Consider the following 20,090-nt stretch of genomic DNA (forward strand, 5'->3'; position numbering starts at 1 on the left):
AGGATTTAATGAGATATTATACCCAAAAGATGGCCTCTCAGGCCGCCTCTTAGGTGATGCTCATTACTCTGGGAAGGGCAAGATGAGACCTTCCCTGACTTCAGAAAAGATGCTCCACAGGATTTAAAGCAGTGGTCCAGGGGCACCTGGGTGGCTCAGTCCATTGGGCATCCAACTCTTGATCTCAGCTTGGGTCTTGATCTCAGGCTCGTGAGTTCAAGCCCCATGATGGAATCCATGCTGGGCATGGAGCCTACTTTAAAAAAGGCAGGGGTACAGATATGCTAACAAAGGGGAAAGAGAAGTCCGATCTCTTCCTGCAGCATCATTTGAACCTCTCTGACAGCTTAGAATGGTCCCAACTAACATCTTCTGGCAAAAAAAAAAAAAAAAAAAAAGACCAACAAGATCCTCAAAGGGTAACTCATAAGGAAAGTCTAGGCTAAGATATGGGTTCCACATAAGGTCTTTGAGTGCGGAGGGACAGGGGTGTATGGCAAAAGCCAGGAGGCCCAGCTGCCCAAACAGGGTGCTGGTGCTTTGGGATAGCTGCTGAGCATATGTGCATGTGCAGTGAACAAAGAAACTTTGTAGCTTTGAAATCTAAGTGTGGAACACCATGAAGACTGTAAACTCTGGATCAGCAAGGGAATCCTGGGAGTAAAGGTCAATCACGACCTGACTGCAGCACCAGCTTCAACAGCAATGCCGCAACAACAGAATCAAAGGAAACTGTAGAATGATCAGGATGTCCTTTTTTCCCCCTCCAAATGACTTGTGAAAGAGGACTCTTTGGTCTTAGGGTGCTCCTTAGGTTCTTGGAAAATTCAAGGGACAGAGTACAGGAGATAGCCCTCAAAGGAAAGTAGAGGGTCTTCTACAAAACTGAACATTTCAAGACCCAAGTTACTAGTTAGAAAACACAGATGTAACATTATTTGTGTCCCATGCAGAGGGGTTATACTTGAAATGAAATGGATAAGGTTAGGCTCCTGGAGGATAAAGGTCTCAAAAGTCCTGAGATAAAGAATCCTGCACACATTCCTACTTCCAACTAGCCTAGTCCTTTGCTTGATTTCTGGCTAATGTTGTGGACTAACTGACTGCCATTCCAAAACTGCCTGACCAAACTACGAAATCCCATCTGTTACATACGAAGTTAACAGTTAAATTATTTTAAACCTCAGTTTAGTAATAACTAGCATTTTAGTACAAACACTTACAGATTAAAACCCCTAATATAAGCATATTCATCTGCAGCCCATCCATATACATCTTGAGGAAAGGGGTCAATACCTTGCTGAAGAACAAGCCTGACTACATTTGTTGAGTCATAATTTACAGCAAGCATGAAGGCTGTTCTAAAATAACAGAGATGACTTCATTCTTAGGAATTTAGAGTTATTTCAACAGCTAATTTGATATACTTTATCAGGTTAATATCTTGCCTATCTGTTCAGAATCGACCATTTACATGTTTCAGTGTTCATCTATGTAAATGACTCCAAGACTAAAATGAAGGGACAAAAAGGAAGCTTCTTGTCCCACCTGGGTAATGTATTATAGAGTTGTTAATTTAAAGTCTTTTGATAAACAAAAAACTATGCTAGGTCACTTATCTGAATAGATAAAGATTTAAAAAAAATAATTCCCCACGTTTTCCTTAATCTGATACAGTGCACTTCAAAGCCATCTAGAGGTCGAGTAAGTATAAAAACTATCTGCAGGCTTGAAATGATAATATTTTAATGCAAATGCTAACAAAACAGGCATAATTATAGTTAACGATGCTGATAAGCATATGGTAGGCACTAAATTAAATGCTATATATATAAAATATGATTTACACACAACCACCCTTGAAGGATATATTATTATCCTCCTTTTCATATCAGGAAACATATTTAGTGATGATACATAACACTCCCAAGGTCACAACACCTAGCCAGTAGGAAAGCTATGAATCAACCTAGTCTTGTGTGAATCTAAAGCACAGCTCTTCCTTCTTTATCACCCACCTATAACTTATCCTCATTAAGGAAAAATCTATACGGTTAAAGTTATTTTTCATCTTTCTACTCCTACCAATTGAAAAATAAAATCAAAAATACATATACTGTACATGAAAAAGGATAAAACCTGATGAGACTTGGTAATAGTAATCATCATTTAGAGATCACCTAACGACATCAGTATTACTCAAAAAAAAAAAAGCAATTTAAAGAAAAGTGTCATCCAAAAGACACAACAACTCCTATTTTATGTTTAATATGCATCTTTTTTTAACATTTATTTGCTTTTGAGAGACAGAGCTCAAACAAGGAAAGGGAGAGAGAGCGGGATACACAGAATCCAAAGCAACTCCAGGCTCTGAGCTGTCAGCACAGAGCCCGGCGTGGGGCTCGAACCCACGAACCATGACATCATGTCCACAGCCAAAGTCATAGACTTAACCAACTGAGACACCTAGGCACCCCAATAAACATCTTTGAAGGAAAAATGTATATGAAGTAGAAATTCTTTTTTTTTAAGTTTATTTACGATTTATTTTGAGAAAGAGAGAGAGTGCACACCAGACTGTGGGCAAGGGGCAGAGACACCGAGAGAGAGAGAGAGAGAGAGAGAGAGAGAGAGAGAGAGAGAGAGAGAGAGAATCCGAAGCAGGCTCTGCACTGTCAGCAACAGAGCCTGATTGTGGGGTTTAACCCATGAACCATGAGATGATCACCTGAGCCAAAGTTGGATGCTTAACCAACTGAGCCACCCAGGTCCCTCTATGAAGTAGAAGTTTAAAAAATACCCATAAAGGGTTAAGAAGGCCAATAGTGTGCCATTAAGTAAATTAAGAGCTGAGAGTCCACCCTTTATAAAACTAAAATGAAATCCCTTTAGTTAACACAAAATCATGTGGCAGAAAACAAACAAACAAACAAACACACAAAAAACATTGCAGGAGCAACTGGGTGACTCAGTTGTTTAAGCATCAGACTCTTGACCTCAGCTCAGGTCTTGATCTCAGAGTCATGAGTTCAGGCCCAGCATTGGACTCTACGCCGAACATGGAACCTACTTAAAAATAAACACTGCAAATGACATGAGTCAACATCATCAAGGAATATGAATTCTGCTATAACCCTGTTCTTCATGTTGCCCCAGTCAGAATAATTGCTTTCTACCTAACTGGTGATGTGTTGACATTTTTTCACTATATAATTATAAATTAATCTTCTTCTTCTGAAGTTAGTCTTCCTGACTTGAATAATTATTACCGCTGTAGAACCATACTAAGGTTGAAAAGAAAACCTACTGCACCTTTTTAATTTATCCTCTGCATGTATATTTGCTGCCTTTTCTACCAGAACTTCCACTATTTGCTGTTTGTTTTCATTTATGGCAACTAGAAGTGGTGTGATGTTATCCTGTAAAAGAGCAAAAACAATTTAGAATTTACAAAATTACACCTTTCCATACGGAATTTTAAAACATACAAAAGATCCTCTAACTGAAACATATAATACAAAAAGTAAATAAAAAATGGCCTCTTCCTTCCCCACCACTGTGCTTTCACCTGCTGCTGCTTCTCTTTAAAATAGCCCTCCTCCACTGGGGCACCTGGGTGGCTCAGTTGGTTAAGTGACCAAACTGCAGCTCAGGTCATGAGCTCAGGGTTTGTGAGTTCGATCCCTGCATTGTGCTCTATGCTGGCAGCGCACAGCCTGGAGCCTGTTCCAGATTCTGTCTCTCTCTCTCTCTCTCTCTCAAAAAGAAATACACATTAGGGGCGCCTGGGTGGCCGCAGTCGGTTAAGCGTCCGACTTCAGCCAGGTCACGATCTCGCGGTCCGTGAGTTCGAGCCCCGCGTCAGCTCTGGGCTGATGGCTCGGAGCCTGGAGCCTGTTTCCGATTCTGTGTCTCCCTCTCTCTCTGCCCCTCCCCGTTCATGCTCTGTCTCTCTGTGTCCCAAAAATAATAAAAAATGTTGAAAAAAAAAAAGAAATACACATTAAAAATTGTTTTTAATAAAATAGCCCTTCCTCCACCTTCTTCAACAGATCATATGAAGTCATTCTCTTAAACTCACTTCAAACACTCACTGGTTCCAAGACTGTTGCTTCTATCACAGTACTTATCATGGTATACTGTATTATTCCCTATCTAAACCAAGAGCTTCTTGAGAGCAGGGGGCTATTTCTTATCTCTGTATCTCCAAACTCCAAAACACAGCAGTATATGATTTAAGTACTTTTACTGAATTAATAACCTAAATGATCATCTTCTGAGTAGTGTTTCTTAAATTATCTTCCAAAGAATACCTACTTTGCCAGAAGGTAAGTACTATGTCCCAATGGAAATATTTCATGATCATCTATGTTTGAGAAATATTATAAAACTGCATTATATGTCTGGCATTACAGAAATCCATGTAAATCTGCTCAGTCCCCATTTGACAATCCTTTTTGTGGCAAACATTCACATTTGAGGAATCAGAGTTTCAGGGATATAGTTTGGAGAGATTTCCGATAAAGGTGAAGCTTTTCCCCAAGTTATAACAAACTTGCTTGTCTTCTGTCAGTGGTATCAGGATCCACTGACATCCGAGATGTCAACATAAGGCATCACTGCTCCAAATGGGTCACTAAGGAGATGGGCTCAGAACTCCAAGAGTTAAGCCTCAAATGAACTTTGATTACTTAATATTAAATAGCCCATGGTCTTTCTCCTATTATAAAATGCTAAATTTTTATCTTAACTGTTAGGAAGCTCCATATGAAATTTTTATTGTCAATTATAATAATCCTGGACCCTAATATGTATCTACTTCTAAAAAAAATTGTTTGTATTCTAGTTGTATTCCAGTTTCCACTGGAATAGCTACTTACTTTATATTTTAGGCAAAATATAAATTAGAAATAAAAATGTAATGGCTTATCAATAAAAATTCAAACACTGATTTATACAGATCATTTTTAGCATAATGAAAGTGACTACATTATTTGCATTTTTAGGGAACAATGCTGAGGAGAAAGAGAATATTGTCTGCAATAGGCATAACCTATTCAACTGTAACCATGATTAATCTAATACAGTTTGCAAATATTCCAATAGGAATATGATTATTCAAATTTTGTTTCTTTTAATGCTTATTTATTTTTGACAGAGAGAGACAGAGCATGAGCTGGCGAGGGGCAGAGAGAGAGGGAGACACAGAATCCGAAGCAGGCTACAGTCTCTGAGCTGTCAGCACAGAGCCCCACACGGGGCTCAAACTCGCAGACAGCGAGATCATGACCTGAGCCGAAGTCGGACGCTCAACCGACTGAGCCACCCAGGCGCCCCAGGAATACGATTATTTATAGTATACAGAAGGAAAAAGTGTCTTGTTTTCAAACTAACTTATGGGGCACCTGGGTGGCTCAGTCAGTTAAAAGGCCGACTTCGGTTCAGGTCATGATGTCATGGTTTGTGAGTTCAAGCCCTGCATTGGGCTCTATGCTGACAGCTCAGCCTGGAGCCTGCTTGGGATTCTGTGTCTCCCTTTCTCTCTGCCCCTCCCCCACTCATGCACGTGCTCTCTCTCTTTGAAAAATCAATAAACATTAAAAAAAATGAATAGAATACAAAAACAACTTAGAAAGTCTAACCTGGAAAATTCAATCCTATTCCGAAGACACTAACATAAAATACAAAATATATATTATAAATTAATATGGATTGCCTTGAAACCCTTGAAATCTTTATCAAAATAGACCATAAAACAGAGGCGACTGGGTAGCTCAGTCAGTTAAGCATATGACTCCTGACTTTGGCTCAAGACATGGTCTCATGATTCATGAGTTCAAACCCAGTGCCTCCTAGGGATTGTCTCTCTCTTTCTCAAAATTAACTTTAAAAAAAATTACCAAGATTTCTTTGTGTCCAAAAGAGATCTGATTAGCACAGTCTAATATATATATATATATATATATATATATATATATATATATATATGTATATGTATAAATATATGTGTGTATGTTTTTGTGTATATCACAGAAATATATGATATATATGTGTATATATATATACATATATATATATACATATATATATACATATATATAATAAAACAGTAATTGTAAACGCATTGCTTATGGAGGCAAAGTAGGTGACTTGAGTAAGTGAAGAACCTAAGTGGGGACAGTAGCAAACTGGAGACACACATACCTCATATAAAAAGGTCAGCCGCTGAAATGCATACCAAACAGTAGTATGGGCTCAAAGTACCAGGTATGATTCTATAAGAAGTGTCTGATCCAGATTTCTGCATGAGTGTCATAATTTTAAATGTTGACTCAATTTATGGAGGAAACGAAACACATCCAGGGGACAAATTTAGTCAATAGCCCACGGGTATTTTGGTTGTGCATAAAGCAAATATTTGTATGTAAATCTTTCCTGAAGTATCAGTATCACATTTTAGCAAAAACTTAGGCCCCGACATGTAATAAAAATTGCTATTAAGACTCATAAGAGGGTAGGGGAGCCTGGGTGGTTCAGTCGGTTGAGCGTCCGACTTCGGCTCAGGTCACGATCTCACAGTCCATGAGTTCGAGCCCCGCGTCAGGCTCTGGGATGATGGCTCAGAGCCTGGAGCCTGCTTCCAATTCTGTGTCTCCCTCTCTCTCTGCCCCTCCCCCATTCATGCTCTGTCCCTCTCTGTCTCAAAAATAAATAAATGTTAAAAAAATATTTTAAAAAACAAGAAAAAAAAAGACTCATAAGAGGGGAGCCTGGGTGGCTTAGTCACTTGAGCATCTGACGCTTGACTTCAGCTCAGGTCATGATCCCAGAGTTGTGGGACTGAGTTCTGCATCAAGCTTGGCACTGAGCTTGGAGCCTGCTTGAGGTTCTCCCTCTCTCCCTCTGCCCTTCTCCCCCACTCACACTCTCTCTGTCTAAAAGAATCACAACAAAAAGACTCGTAACACCCACTTTAAGAATTTTTCCAACGCTTCTTAAAACCGCAATCTATCTGTGTTTAATTCTCCCAGACTGTTAATCAAATAGACAAATTAGTTCACAACTATGCCAAAACTAAATTATGAAAACAATTCCCAACTGCATTGTCACTAACTACATTTCCATGTTTAAAACTACCATTTGGATTATACCAGGGCAATATGAATTTAACAGACATCATAAGACAGTCGGTCACATAGCTTCAACTAATAAAGAAGATTGAAGATTTTATCCTATTGCAATCAGGAAAACACTGCTTGTAATAACCAAATGGCTATGAATATGAGAGAGAGAGAGAGAGAGAGAGAGAGCAAGCATGAGCGAGTGGGGGAGGGGCAGGGAGAGAGATTCTCATGTGTCTCTGCACCATCAGTGCAGAGCCCAATGTGGGGCTCAAACTCACAAACCATGAGATCACAACCTGAGTGGAAGTCGGTCACTTAATCAACCGAAAAACCTGTGTACCCCTGCATTCAATAGTTAGCTTTTTTTAATTTTTTTTAAATGTGCACTTTTTGTGGAAGAGAGAGAAAGAGCACGAGCAGGGGAGGGGCAAAAAGAGAGGGAGACTACAGAATATGAAGCAGGCTCCACGCTTTGTCTAAGCTGTCAGCACAGAGCCCAACACGGGGCTAGAACTTGTGAACTGTGAGATGATGCCTGAGCCTGAAGTCAGACACTTAACCGACTGAGCCACCCACACACCCCAGTAGTTCTTAACCAAGAGTTGTAGCACAGTCTCAAAAAAAATATTTCTAAATATCCATGTCTATGTATACATGTTACTAGATTTACTCAAACTCTTCAGGGGAGAGTTTAGGCTTGTTAAAAAAAAATTGAAACTTCCCCAGGGCACGGGGATTCACCACCACAATTCTAGCTGAGAGGTGGTGCAGCAGACAATCACATCAGTCTCATCTATGTGGCCAACTCCCTCTATCATTTAAATATTTAGCCAAAAAAATGACTTATCAAAACTGCATTTAATTTCCCTGAGCAGAGGTAGAACAGGGACTAAATGTAAAGTCCAAATGCAACTTGATTGCATTACTTTTAAACTTCTTACTTCCAATCAAGATATTCTAGATTTCAGAGCAGAGTTTAGACTCTTACCTAAGTGGCTGTTTCTGCCAGAATAGGATTATATGACAGTGAATTATTTGTTCTTTTTTCTCCTTGACCACTTAATCAACCACCTGTTCACTGCCAATCTGATTTCCTCTGAGTCCTCCTACACTTGGTCTCTAGGCAGGTTTGCAACTCACTCTTTCCCTAAGTAACAATTATTCCCCTCAAACATTGAAGACTCCTTGACTAAACGTATAAACTGAAGGGGAAAAAAAAACAATAAAACAAACAACCTCTTCTTGATATTTTCTCTCACTTGTCAAATTTCCAAATTGGCCCACTTAGTTCTGACTGCTCCCTCCTTTCCCCTTTTTTCTCTTAAGCCTTGGCCAATAAAAGATAAATCCCATTTTTATAAATCACTTTTTTATCAAATAGGAACTTGTCAACAGCAGCAATATTTTTTATTGTAAAATGCATTTCTTTTCTTTGAGTTTTAAGACAAAGCCTAGGGCAAATTTTGCTTTCCTGTGTTGTTTTTCACTAATAAAAAAAATTGGATGGGAAAAATATTTGAAAAAAAATAAGTTTTACCTTTAACAAATATATTGTTTTCATAAATATTTGCCATAAATACATAAAACAAAGCAGTATTCTCTGTTTCTTTAGAAGTATCCTTATTTAAAATGAAATCGTAGGGGTGCCTAGGTGGCTCAGTTGGTAGAGCATCCAACTTTGGCTCAGGTCTTAATCTCATGGCTCATGAGTTCATGCCCTGCATTGGGCTCTGTGCTGACAGCTGGGAGCCTGGAGCCTGCTTCAGATTCTGAGTCTCCCTCTCTCTCTCTGCCCCTCTCCCCCTCTTGTTCTCTCTCTCTCTCTCTCTCTCTCTCTCTCTCTCTCTCTCTCTCAAAAATAAATAAAAAATAATAGGAAGAAAGAAAGAAAGAAAGAAAGAAATCTTAGATAAATATGTTACTGCCAAATATTTTCATTCAGGGAACCCTTGAACTTCCGAATACGTAAAATTGACCCTGCCCATGTCAACCAAGGGTGTTCCTCTAGGGGCTTCAGCAGTGAGAGGTAATGCATGTCAAAGAAAAGGAAGGTGGGCCAGCAAGTGTGGCCATCATCTACTCCCCATGTACAGCTACAACCCTGCTGAGGAGCTACACAAGGTTGAGCAGGAGCTACTCTCTGAAGTGGGACACCCCAACATGGTACATGGCTGGCCGAGTGGCTACCAACACAAGTAGATGCCTTTGCTGGATGTCCAGACATGACCTGACCCCAATGTCCTCATCTTCAGAGCACCGGGGCCTGCAGTGCCCAGCACCTGCAACCTGTTGCTTTCTCCTCCCGCTTGCACACATCCAAGCTCTCCCTGCTGGGTCTGGGTCTCCATTCCTCCTCCCACCTATCCCCAGCAGCACCCCTTGCCTAAGCCCCTGCATAGCACCCAGCCTCCATCGTCGCCTCACTCCCCTCTAGACCTTTAGTCCTTTATGGGCTCTGAGACTACCATCCACTTGTAGGCACTAATGGAAACATTTTCTTTCTGGGGTGGAAGGGTGGCTTGGAGATACAACTTTGCCCTTTCTGTGGGCACTACTTTTTTCTAGCCCTCCCTGACTTGGCATTGGAGTTATTTCCATGATGAAAGGGCCTGATATATAGAATTCAGTGAGTGAGTATGTGTGTGCATGCGTGCATGCGTGTGTGTGTGTGTGAAATAAAACATTTTGTGGCTAAAATATTCACGTGTATATATAAAATTTCAAATAATGTATAAATTAGTTCTTTACCTTATTTCTTGCTTCAGTATTCGCATTGTATAGCAGCAGCTTCTCTATTATGGATATATTATCACCAAAGGCCGCATAGTGGAGAGCAGTGTTGCCACTCACATCCCTAATATTTGGATCGGCACCATTTTCCAATAGTATGTTTACACATTTCTCTTCCTGGCACTGTACGGCCTGTCAGTGATATGCCAAGAAACAGAGTGTAAATTCTGAGAATTTAAAGTAAGCATGCCACAGGTTTCACCAATTCGTTTTGTTTCAAGGCAATAATTTCATTTTCATTCTAAGTAATGACATCAAATCTATCTCAGGCAGACATAGCTGGTACTACATACCTTCATGAGAGCTGTCCTGTTTTCATGATCACAGAGGTTAAGATGACATTTCCTCTCTACTAGGAGGCTCACCACTTCTGGATGGCCATTGGCACAGGCCAAATGGAGAGCAGTCCTAAAAAAGTGAGAGGACTTTTTAGGAAATGATAGTGCACTCTCTCAAAACTTGCAGTTAATTCAGGAAATTGTAAACATTAAGTAGCATGTTATTCCTATGCCTCCAAAACAAAGATTCAGTTTTCCTCTGGAGAAAGTACAATATTTAGTAGTGATTACTCATCACACTAATAAAAGAGTGGCCTGTTTGAAGAGAAAGAGCATGACCTGGGGATTCAGCTCCACTTGGGTTTGAATCCTAGTTTAACTCTGTCACTCACTAGTTATTGCTTAGACTTATCCTCAATGTCCTCAACAAAAGGGGATAACAATAGTAGTTGTCTCGTGTCATCTGGCTAGCTCAGTCTGAAAAGCATGTAACTCTTGATCTCAGGGTCGTGAGTTTGAAGCCCCACGTAGGTGCAGAGATTAGTAAAAAAAAAAAAAAGATAATAAAATGAAATGAAATGAAATGAAATGAAATACTGAGTAGTTATCTCACAAGACCTCGTTGTGATGCTTAAATGAGGATCTATGCAAGTATTTAGAACATTTCCTAGCACAAATAACATCTCAATAGTTGTTGGATAATATAATTAAATAACATCTCAATAGTTGTTGGATAATATAATTTTTACCATTACTACTGCTTTACATAAACAACACTTCAATTAGGTACCTTGATACAATTACACCTACTTTGCAGATATGTTTTAAGGATTAGCAAGAATACTGCGTTTCAATGATTCTAAGATGCTCATTTTGTCACATTTTAATATCTCTGATATTGGAATGCAATTTATAACTCAAAATGTCTTACAACTGTAAATGGCAGGACTTTAAAAAAATAATTGGCATATAAAATAGTGGGACACCATAGAATCTTGGTGCCTTCCATTATGTGAAATGATGGTATATACAATAGGTCTATTGCAGTTCTAGTCATATGATTGGCACTTAAATAAATTTTAGTTCTGAAAAGCATTATAGGAAAAGAGGACTAAATTAACAAAAGGAAAACATTTTTTAAGGACTCCTTACTTTGCTTCTCAAGAAAGTTTAAGCCACAGGAAACTCAGGATTCCAATGACTAGGAACAGCTCATTTTATTAAGTATTGAGGTCTACAGATTGTACGAAAATCAAGTATTTCCAGTGATCAATATTAGTACCTACTACTATCGTAAATTTCAGAAGGGCAGGTAAAGGTTATCTTTTACAATTTCCTATCTTCAGAAACTTTGACAGGAAAGAGGAAAACTTCCCATTGAGAGTAAATCCTAATACTTCAATGTAAAATTTCTCATCTTAGGGGTGCCTTGCCGGCTCAGTCAGTAGCGCATAGGACCTTGATCTCAGGGTTGTAAATTTGAGCCCCACGATGGGTATAGAGATTACTTAAAAATAAAATCTGGTGCAGAGCCTGCTTTAGATGCTCTGTCCCTCCTCTCCTTTTCCCCCTCCCCCTGCTCATGCTTTCACCCTCAACAATAAATAACACTTAAAACATAAAGTAAACAAGATAAAAGCTGGGGCACCTGGGTGGCTCAGTCTGTTAAGCGTGCAGCTCTTGATCGGGCTCAAGTCACGATCTCATGTTCACTGGCTCAAGCCCCATGCTGGGACTCTTGGAAAAGTGTATTGGAAAAGTTCCTGCTTTCAGCACGGGGCCTGCTTGGGATTCTCTCTCTGTCCTTCCATTGTCCCCATCCCCACCCCCACCCCATCTTTCTCAAAAAATAAATAAATAAACTTAAAAAAATAAAATCTTTAGAAAATAAATAAATAAAATTCCTCATCTTGCTCATACTGTGCAAAATGAAGTCTTTGTGAACAAAAGGATCTTGGGTAGAGTATGTCCGCTAAATAATATATGTGCAGGTTCTAGGTGATAAATAAATGGATGGAAAGAGTGGATAAATACATTTGGAGAGTTCAATATTTTTAAAGAAAAGGTATATAAAGGAAAGCATACTTCTGAAACAGTAAATAATCACTTATATCTGCTGTCTTATTTTTTTCATAAGCACACAACTAATATATTTTATTTTCATGATTAATATAAACCATTTACCTATTACTCGTAATAAAGCTACCTATAACAGAAAACATATGTATATGCTTAATATATGCATAATAAAATCTACAAGTGCAAATAAAAATACTCCCTTTACTTCTGAAGAGGCCAAAAGTTGTCCAAATATGCCAATCCTCAAAAATCATTTTAATTAACTCACTTTTCTTATTTTACATCCAAAAATATTTTTTAACACAAAGTGAGAAATTATTTTTATGTATATAAGATCAATATTCTTGCTCTTCTCCAGGATTACTTCAACGACAATAAACCCTTTCTGTTGATAATAAACTTTTAATAGGACCTTTATACACCTTTTCCTGTAGAAAGCACAGATTTTCTTTGAAGGCAAAGAAAAATGCATGTAAATACAAAGGCTCAGAAATAACAAATGTCATCCCATTTTGTGCATATTTGGGCTTAACATAAAACCGTAGTCTGCTTGTGTGTACCTATGATCACACTGATTTTTGTTCTCACTTAATGATCAACTAAAGCACAGCTCTGCATCTCTGTGTATATCTATTATCTATGCCACTTTCAATGATCACATATCCATCTTATGGATGTAATGACATTTACTTATAAAAGCCATTATACGAGTTCTTCTTAATACATTGCTATTTTAAATAGTGCTGAGAAAAGCAAAATGTATGTCATTTATCTCTAGTGATTTCCTAAAGATATTTTAGTAGAAATAAAATTGATGGGTAAAAGGAATACATATTTTTTAAATGTGGTACTTACACGAAATTGTCTATTGGAAAGTTGAAAACAACTTAAACTTTAGCGGCAGTATAAGCACCATCACTCTATTTTCACAAAGGTTGTAGATGGAAAACTGTATTTCAGTCGCTTTTTCACTTAAATTTCTTTTTTCCCAGGGACACTATATTTCCCTATGTCCACTGGTCCCTTGTAGATATGCAAAGAAATACTTTGCACGATTTCAAATTACAGGTTTTTGTTCATTTTGATTTCAAAGACTTCTCTGTAAAACGAAGATAGATTCTGTTGTCTGATACAAATATGTTGTAAATATTTGCAAGTGCATTGTCTTTTATTTTAATAATATTATTTTCTGATAGAGGCTTTTAGTTTTTTATGTTGCTAAATCAATCTCCAGAATTCTTGATATAAAAAAATATTTTTTAATATTTATGTATTTTTGGGAGACAGAGACACAGCGTGCAAGCAAGGGAGGGGCAGAGAGAGAGGGAGACACAGAATCTGAGCTGTCAGCACAGAGCCTGAAGCGGGGCTCGAACCCACAAAGCACGGGATCATGACTCCCAAAGTCAGACCACTTAACTGACTGAGCCACCCAGGGGCCCCATTTTTTTTTTTTTTGAGAGAGAGAGAGAGAGAGAGAGAGAGAGAGAGAGGCAACACAGAATCCCAAGCATGCTCCACATTGACAGCAGGGAGCCCGTCGAAGGACTTGAACACACGAACACCTGAGATTATGACCTGAGCCGAAATCAAGAGTCAGAGGCTTAACTGACTGAGCCACCCAGGCACCCCCCAAAAGTCTTGCTTTTCAAGTCATTCTTAGGATGGGTAAATAGGCATTTGTAGGATTTTTTTCTGTTACTTTTCTTATTTTGCCAATTAAAATTTTTAAATTGACATCCCATCTGGAACTTAATTTAGGGAGATAAAATTCTAACAAGTTTTCTCCAAATCGGCTGTTTCTCCACTACTTACGAATAGTTCACCTTTTCCTACTAATATGAAATGTCACCAGTATGAAATTCTAAAGTCTTATGTATATTTGAGCGTTGGTCATGTTCTACACTGCACCACTCCTTTATCTGTCTTTTCAGCTGTGTGTAAATGAATAATTTGAGGAAATTTCAGGTATATTTTGATATCTGGAAGGGCAAATCTACCTCCTATATAAAAACATAAGTTCTTAGGTTAATTCCAGTTTGTTAACATACAGTGTTCTATAAATTTCAGATGTACAAGATAGTGAGTCCAAAACTTTCCTTAATGACATCACAAGAAGAGCATGTGTAGCTCAAAATTCTTAAAACCAGGATGCTTTCATTTGCTTTACCTAACACTGACAAATACAGGAAGGGCACACATTTTGAGAAAAAGGAGTCCTCCTATTCAGAGCCATCTTCCACTTCAAAATGTCCTTCCAAGGTCCCTCAGGAAATAGCACCTAAGTGTACACAGACATAAACTGGATACTGGATTTTGTCCCAAGAATTTCTAGCCCAGAAGTTGATTACAGGAATTATTTCTCCCATTATGCACTTTTCTGTGACGTTATGGTATGAAAATGAGTCCATTACAAACAACATGTTGTCGACACTTAATTTCGTGTGTATTACTATTGAAATTTGGGTAAATCATGTCAAATTTGAGAGTCAAGTGGTCTATTCAGGAATTACGGGGTACGTGCCAGGGCAGCTGAAGACTCTGTTTTTGCCGCTCACGCTGTTGGCCTGGTGCTAGACCACATAGGGTTCCCACGACCGAGGGGCAGCGGGACCTCAGGAGGGAAGAGAACCCAGCTCCCCGAGGGAGGGCTCGGATGCACAGGTAGAGCTAGGCCAGGTGTGCTCTTCTCCCAGGTCCGTCCCGCCTCCTCCCTGCCAGCCTCCAAGCCCCTATTACCTGTTCATTTTGTCTCTATCATCCACGCCATTTTCCGCGAAGAACAGAATCTGCTGCACTTGCGCTGCGTTGCCCACACAGGCAGCCTTGTGGATCTTTCTGAGATCTCTGTCTTGGACATGGTAACCCAGCAGCAAGTTGTCAATTCCATTGTTCTTCTGCCCAACGCCCCTGCCCTGCCTCTGCAAGCCAGAAGCGGAGCCCAAGGGCGACATGCCCTTCTCCCTCCCGAACCCCCAATTCCTCTTCATTGTGAAGCCTGCGGGCTCCACAGAGACTTCACCCCGCCCTCCCTTTCCACTACCTCCCGAGCCCAACACTAGCGCCGGAGACAGGCCAAACCCGCCTGGCCACAACACCCCAGCAGTGAGGATCCGCCTTTTGGTAGCTGCCACTTCTCAGTAACCGGCAACAAGCAATACCGCCAGACACAAGCGCGCTTGCGCACTTCAGAAGAGGCATCCACTGCGCATGCGCACAGAGGCCTAACTGTCAACGGTAACCAAAGCTCCGATGCCCCCCACCCCCCCCCCAGGCCCAGGGCCGCGCAGCGAACAGAGAGGAGGGGGCTCCGGTGGGGGGTGGGGCGGGGTCCAAAGCCGCGGAACCCAGCGGGAGCCAGCACCTCTGCTCGCCACGCTCGGGTCTCGCCTCGGCACCCTTCTCGCCCCACGCGCGCCTCCCGAGGGGCCCCTTCCCCGCGCCGCAGCCCAGGGTGCAGCCAGGCGGCCATGCCTGCACCGTGGGAAGGGGTGGAGGTGGGGCGTGAGGCGGGGATAGGGGCCGGGCCGGGGCCGCGACGCCCGCGAAGCCTGGAGCCCGCTGCAGCCGCCACCGGATCCCGGGATGGGACGAGAGACTGCGGCGGAAGCCAGCATCTCCCAGCCTGGGGCTCCGGGGGCCGCGGAGCCAACGCCGCCGCCACCGCCGCCGCCACCGCCGCTGTTGCCTCCGCTGCTGAGACCAGGCTGGAGATGGGTGAGTTGACACTGGCGTCACGGGGGACCCGCGCCACAGCCCCTCCATCCACGCACTCCTAGCCCTCCGCCTTGAACTCCGCGCTGACGGCACAATCCCCCCCCCCACGCTTTCAGGGCTCCCACAGCCCCCTCCCTCCCTGAGCATGACCCTAGGGGCGGGAGCGGGAACCCCGGGCCCGGGGGTTGGGGGCTTCGATACAGGGAGGTGGGGGTCGGATGCCAGGGAGACTATTGGGCTCCCACTCCCACGCCCAGGCCCAGCGTGGCACTGTGAACGGAGGGGGGGGGGCTCCGGTGGGTGGTGGGGCAGGGTCCGGAGCTGCCAAGCCAGGCGGGAGCTGGCACCTCTGCTCGCCGCGCTGAGGCCTGCCTTTGGCACCCCTCTCGCCACATACGCCCATCCCAGGTGGCCCCTTCCCCGCGCCGCGTCCCAGGGTGCAGCCTGTCCGACGTGCCTGGACTGCGGGAAGGGGTGGAGGTGGGGCCGGGACGCGGGGCTATGGGCCGGGCGCGGGGCCGCGATGCCCGCGATGCCGGGCGCATGCCTCAGCCTCCGCCCGAGCCCGGGATGGGGTCAGAGGCTGCAGCAGACGCCAGCATCTCCCCGCGGGGGCCTCGAGGTCCGCGCAGCCATCGCCGCCGCCGCCGCCGCCGCCGCTGTTGCCTGCGCTGCTGAGACCAGGCTGGAGATGGGTGAGTTGACCCTGGCATCCCAGGGAACCCGCTCCGCAGCCCCTCCATCCATGCCCTCCTCCTGGCCCTCAGCCTCCATCTCCGCGCTCCCGGCACAACCACCCTCCCACAGCGTCAGGGCTCCCACAGCCCACTCCCTCCCTGAGCGTGACCCTTGGGGCAGGAGTGGGAGCCCCGGGCCCGGGGGTTGCGGGCGTGGAGACAGAAAGGTGAGGGTCGGATGCCAGGGAGACTATTGGATGCCAGGGAGACTATAGGGCCCCGGGCCTACAGGGGAACTGCGAACAAAAGGCAGGGGGCTCCGGTGGGCTAATGGGGTGGGGTCCGGAGCCGGGGAGCCTGGCAGGAGCTGGCACCTCTTCTCGCCTAGCTCCGGCCTCCCTTTGGCACCCCTCTCGCCCCACACACCCTTCCCGGGGGGGGGCCCCTCCCCCGCGCCGCGTCCCAGGGTGCAGCCTGGCGGCAGTGCCTGGAAGGCGGAAGTGGTGGAGGTGGGGGCGTGAGGCGGGGATGTGGGCCGGGCGCGGGGCCTCAAGGCCCACGATGCCCTGCGCTCGCCCCAGACTCTGCAGGAGCTCGAGATGGGGTGAGAGGCTGTAGCAGACGCCAGTATCTCCCCGCTGGGGCCTCCAGTGCCGCGCAGCCATCGCCGACGCTGCTGCTGTTGCCTCCGCTGCCGAGACCAGGCTGGAGATGGGTGAGTTGACCCTGGTGTCCAGTGTAACCCTAGCCGCAGTCCCTCCATCCCCGCACTCCTGGCCTTCCGCCTCCATCTCTGGGCCCCCGGCCCAACCCCCACCCCGCCAAGCCCTCAGGGCTCACACAGCCCACTCCCTCCCTGAGCGTCACCCTATGGGAGGGAATGGGATCCCCAGAAACAGGGATTGGGGGCATAGAGACAAAGATGTGGGGGCGGGATTCCAGGGAGACTACTGGGCTCTGATGCCCCCTCACCCAACCAGGCTGGCCCTAGGACCTTTCCCAGGCCCTGGAGGGCAAAGCCTCATGCCTTAGATCCCCTCCCTAGGCCTGGGCAGGGGCGTCCCCTAGGCGCTGGGCTCAAAAGGCTCTTTGTGAGCTGTGCCCCCCACTCCCCAAGCCTCCAGCTTGGGGGTCGTGGAACAGGGCGAGGCGGAGGCTGGGACTGTGGCTGCTCGTCTGTACCAGGCAGAGGGGCGTGGGGAGAGCACCCTTAGTCCTTTCGTTGGGGTTGGGGGGGCGTGGCGAGGCTCAGTTGCTTTTCACTGCACTGCAAAGGGTGGGGAAGGGAACCTGGCCGGAGGAGGGCTCTATCAATATCTGCAAATAGTGAGTTCTGGAAGCTGAGTTGGGGAGGGAAGCTTGGATGTAAGTCAGAATGATGACACCTGAGCTGGAGTGCCATGAGAAGCAGAGGTGAGTCTCAGCCAGCCCTAGTAGCTGGAGGTCACGTGACTCTCCTGGCTCTGGAAGACTCCCTAGAAGGCCTGTGGGCAGGAATACTACCCCAGAGAGACCCCTCCATGGCCCCCCAGAACTGGCACTGCCCCATCCCCATAGCACTCCTTGCCACTCCTGGGACACCAGTCCTGACCTGCCTTGATGAGGAGCTGTGGATACTGGCGGGTCACCTCCCCGGGCAGGGCAGGTACTGAAGATCCAGGCCTCCAGGTGCTGAGGAGATAGGCACAGGGTCTTGGGAAAGTTTGGAAGAGGTTCTGCCAGCCCAGGGAGGAGAGAGAAGTTGCTGGAAGAGTTGGCTTGCTCAGAACTAAAGGGAAGGGCACTCTAGGTAGAGGGAATGGCTGGAACAGAGGCTGTGAGATGTGAGCGCCTGGTCGGGGTGGAGTTGTGGAAGGGGGGGCTAGTCAGGTATGGGAGTGACCCATGTGAACGAAGGGAAGGAGGGCCAAGTGGAGGTGAGGTGTCAGGCCATCCCAGCGATCTGGCACAAGCAAGCTCCCAAGGACAGCGAGGAACTGATGGGGCGGCAGTGCTGCCATCTGGCTCAGCAGCCCCTCTGGAGTCTGCCCAGGGTCCCTGCTGTAGTCAGGGCTGCTTGGCCCACATCTGCTGGTGGCTGGACCACCCCAAGCAAGTCTGCTTTCTGAGTCTCAGTGTCCACATCTGTCAAACGGGGAGACTCCTCCACAGGGTTGTGGGGAGATCTGCATGAGGTGATGAGTGTAGGGAGCCCAGCCCCTGAGAAGGCCTCGGGAAATCCTTGGCCGCTGTGCCAGTATGTTTACCTGGAAAATGGGGGCATTGATGTCAGCTGGTGGGCCAGTCTCAATTTACCCTGTGGCGATGAGGATCCTGTGAGGGCTGGATGTGATCCAGGGAAGCCAGGGCTGGGGGCACTGTAAGTCCGTGTGCTCATGCTATTCTGGAAGAAGAGAGAAGCAGTGGGCGGCGACCGGGGTGGGGTGGCCCTCCTTGTGCCCCTATAGGCACCTTAGCCATGGCATTCAATGGACCCTGCTGTGTTCCCCAAGGCCAAAGCCTCTTTTTTCTCCATGTTGCACGATGCACCCCTTCCTCCTAGTCAGCCCTAGGCCTGCACATGGGGGACCAGAGCTCCCTTCCAGAAGGATCTTCAGACACTGAGACCAACAAACACAATATCTTCCTGCGAGGGGCACTGTCATGGGCAGCCGGGTGGAGAGGACACAGACCTTAGCCCCAGGAGAATGGAATCTATTTGGGCAGCAAAACCAGTCGGGCCTCCATGGTCTTGCGTGGCCCTGTGCTGGCTGCTTAGGGGTGTGTGTGGGGGGCCGGGATTGGGGGGATGGGGGACTGGGCGTTGCAATAATTGCACCATGGGACAGTCAAGGGCAGAAGTTAAAAGCAAGGACTCCAGATCCAGTGGCCCAGGTTCAAATCTCAACTCTGCTACTTCTTACTGTGTGAATGTGGACTGGTGACTCTGCCTCTCAGTGCCTCTATTTCCTTGCCTGTAAAATGGGAACAAGGCACACTAGTGCTATTTGAACAGCTTGGTTCTGTTTCTAGTGGGCATTTATGCCCCCTCTTCCAGAATGGGTCTCCCAGTTCACCCCTGCGTCCAGGAAGATTACACAGCCTGCTCCAGTAGGCTATCATCTCCCTCTTGTGTGTGAGTCCCTATAGGCGGGGGCCTGCCTTTCTGTGTCCGTTGCTTGGGCAGGGGGCAATGGTGTGCTGGCAACAGGCCCTCTGGGAGAAAAAGGTACCTGATAAACAGCGTTGGCAGGTTTCCATGGTGTAAATCTTCCAGCAAGGCCTATTTGAGGTTACCAACAGCTTAACCATCTCGCAGTGGGAGCTGGTCCATGCCAGCTTTAGCACCCAGGCATTCAGTAGGTGCTTAATAAATGATGGTTGAATAAGGAGAGAAGGCTCCAGAGACTTGGAGAGCTGCCAGGCCATACTGTAGCTGAGAGAGG

General features: G+C 45.2%; 1 protein-coding gene across 1 annotated transcript; it reads right to left on the minus strand.

Moving 5' to 3' along the window:
* Positions 1–603: 603 nt before the first annotated feature.
* Positions 604–15,474, minus strand: LOC131496462 (ankyrin repeat domain-containing protein 26-like). The gene is made up of 5 exons (XM_058702021.1): positions 15,011–15,474; positions 10,208–10,322; positions 9,873–10,046; positions 3,313–3,419; positions 604–694 (listed from the first exon to the last, which is right to left on the minus strand). Exons 1-5 carry the CDS (start codon positions 15,259–15,261, stop codon positions 604–606), a joined length of 738 nt encoding a protein of 245 aa, XP_058558004.1. The 5' UTR covers positions 15,262–15,474.
* Positions 15,475–20,090: the final 4,616 nt, after the last annotated feature.

The sequence above is a fragment of the Neofelis nebulosa genome, chromosome 15, assembly GCF_028018385.1.
Source record: "Neofelis nebulosa isolate mNeoNeb1 chromosome 15, mNeoNeb1.pri, whole genome shotgun sequence".
NCBI lineage: Eukaryota > Metazoa > Chordata > Mammalia > Carnivora > Felidae > Neofelis > Neofelis nebulosa.